At 39.8% G+C, this 2,866-nt stretch overlaps 1 protein-coding gene across 1 annotated transcript in view; it reads right to left on the reverse strand.

Moving 5' to 3' along the window:
- Positions 1-2,057: 2,057 nt before the first annotated feature.
- LOC141290704 (alpha-2,8-sialyltransferase 8F-like) overlaps positions 2,058-2,866 on the reverse strand; it is a 5,807-nt gene continuing 4,998 nt past the window's right edge. The window contains exons 6-7 of the mRNA XM_073822797.1: positions 2,678-2,761; positions 2,058-2,532 (exon numbers count right to left, since the gene is read on the reverse strand). Of these exons, the coding sequence (XP_073678898.1) occupies positions 2,058-2,532; positions 2,678-2,761 (559 nt within the window). The remainder of the gene's footprint in view (positions 2,533-2,677; positions 2,762-2,866) is intronic.

Below are 2,866 nucleotides of genomic sequence, written 5' to 3' on the forward strand. Positions count from 1 at the left end.
GATGATCCAGGTGGGAAAAATCTTACCTTTTTGTGTAAACTGTGCCCGTCGGGTCTCAAGAAGCAACTCCGCATAAAAATAAAAGAACTATGAACTAGTTCATTTTGGAACCTGCGAACTTAGTTCAAAAAATTTGAATTATGAACTATGAACTGAACTAGTTCATTTTAAAATGTGTGAACTGAACTTTGAACTAGTTCATGTAGAAAATGAACTTTCCCAACACTGATCACATTGTGTGGAATCATTCTTGGGGGAAACTCCATTTTCCTCTGAATACTGAAGCCGTTTTTGTTAACATTTTGCTGCACAAACTTACGGCATTTCAGCCCGCCAAAACAGCCTATATGAGTCAGTGCTAAATGCCATTTCATCAGCATATTTAAACGAGTCTTCTATAATAATAATACGTTTTATTTTTATAGCGCCTAGCCGTAGTTCAAGGATGCTTACAATAAACATGAAAAATGTGGGGTAACATCAAACAGTAATGCAAAGGTTAGCATAAACAGATGAAATATTGAGAAAATCAGACATTTAAAAAAGTAATAAACAAAGGTTAGCTTAAGAGAGGTAACATTCTGAAAACAAGTGTGTTTTGAGCAATGATTTAAATTCAGACAGGTTGACATCTGGGGAGAGAGTTCCATAATTTAGGGGCAACAACAGTGAATAATCTGCCCCCCATGGAAGAGAGGCGATACTGAGAGACAGCAAGAAGTCAAGATTCGGAGGACCGCAATGGACGGGGTGGAGAATGGGGAAGAAGCAGATCATGGAGATAGTCTGGGGCCAAACATGCAAAGCTTTAAAAGTAAGCAAGAGGTTTTTAGACCTAATACGATAGGCAACTGGTAGCCAATGCAGGTCAGCTAGAATTGGGGTGATATGGGCCGAACGCTTAGTGCGGGTGAGAATAGGAGCGGCTGAGTTTTGAATGTACTGTAGTTTAGCAATAGAGGTAGTAGGTAAACCAATAAAAAGGACATTACAGTAATCTAAACAGTAATTCTATCTTAAAGTCCTTAAAGTCCTTTAGGCAATTTAGAAGTTCTGGCCAGGACATGTCCATGGAAAAGAGGAATAATATCATTTAACACTGTCATTTTATTTTAAAATAATATTTAAATATGAAAAAGTTCACCTGAATGAGTGTGTGCTGAGTGTGCAATAAAACAAACACACACCCTGAAATATGTTTTATGGTACTTACTGGTTTATAAAGTTCATATCTGCCGGTGGCCAGTTGAAGGTCGAAGCACCGAAGCAACATATGGAGTGTTCACATAATATTCACACGTGTTTATGTAAGGGATAATCAACGGTTTGCCGTGCATTAAAGGACTTTAAATGCATGAAGTGGAGGCTAATAACTGCCCGACGCAAAGCTGAGCACACACTCGTCCAGGTGAACTTTTTCATATTTAACTATTATTTTAAAAAGAAATGACAGTGTTAAATAATATTATTCCTCTTTTCCATTGACATGCCTGGTCCAGAACTTCTAAATTGCCTAAAGGACTTGGTGTCTTCTGACCTACACCTCGCATGGTGTGCATATGCTTATTTCACTAAGAAGCCAAAGTGTCTAAAACATACCTGCACAGAAGTTGAATGACAGCCTAAGATTACCCTATTTAACTTTAACTTTTTGTTGTGCTCATCCGCTTTTTCTATTTGCTCTTTTTACACTTTATATAAACGAATAGCCTACAATCAGATACAACAATAATTTCTTAAATATTTATTACAATATAAAGGCTCTACACACTGATACATTTAAACACTGTATGCAAAATTTCTTCATATACCATTATTTACTACATTAGTCCACTAATGTATTGCACTTAAATGAAATTAGTGAAGTCGGACACTGAGTGAACATCGTTTTATGTCGACATGCAGCATGACCCTCACGTTGTATTATTCTAGCCAGCTGTACACATACTGGATAGAGTGCACTGGATATTGTCCAAACCGGGTTTCAGATGCAAATAGTGCACTTTACAAGATTATGCTAGGTTATTTCGGACAGTCTTGGCTGCGTGCTGCAGATGTCAGGGCTTATCCGAGGAGCAGGGCTGCAGGTGTAGTGTCAGCGCCCCCTTGCTGTGGAGCTGCAGAAGCCGCACAAACTCCTCCGGCATCGAGTGCATAAAGGGGTGCGGACTCAACTGGTCGTAATAATGGTACGGAAGGGGATTGTCCTGCAGGTCCGTGCCGAATGGCCAGAAACCATACACATGAACACTCTCACACAGCTCCAGCGCCGTGCTAATTAATGCAAACCCAGAGGAGAGGCGGACCTCCTTCAGGCCACGCCTCTTCCAGAAACGGTTCAGTGTCCGCAGGTACTCAGGGCTGAAGAACACCACCGGCTGCTGAGGTCTGACTGGATGGAGGACTCTGAGAGCTTTGATTGCCAGTCCAGTGCAGAAGGTGTAGGCAAAGGCGGGGATAGCGAGGGAGGCGTTCCCGTACACACTGACCCGCTCCACAAACGGATCCGGATTCTTCTCCATGTTCTTGTATCTACAGACACAAAGTTTCTAAACACTACTGCACAAAAAATATTAACTGCATATATATATATATATATATATATATATATATATATATATATGTATGTGTGTGTGTGTGTGTGTGTGTGTGTGTGTGTGTGTGTGTAGACACTGACTCTCTCTGAATCTGAGTGGGGTTGATGGTTATCAGATCTGTCTTCAGTCCAACATCACTGTCATTAATATAAGCCAGATTAAACCTGAAACAGAGAGAATTTTGATTTGTTCATTCTACAAAACGGGTAATATTTCTATCTTAAGAGTAAAATTAGCATGATATTAAACATAAATTGCTTAAATGAGAA

Source organism: Garra rufa, chromosome 18 (assembly GCF_049309525.1).
Source record: "Garra rufa chromosome 18, GarRuf1.0, whole genome shotgun sequence".
NCBI lineage: Eukaryota > Metazoa > Chordata > Actinopteri > Cypriniformes > Cyprinidae > Garra > Garra rufa.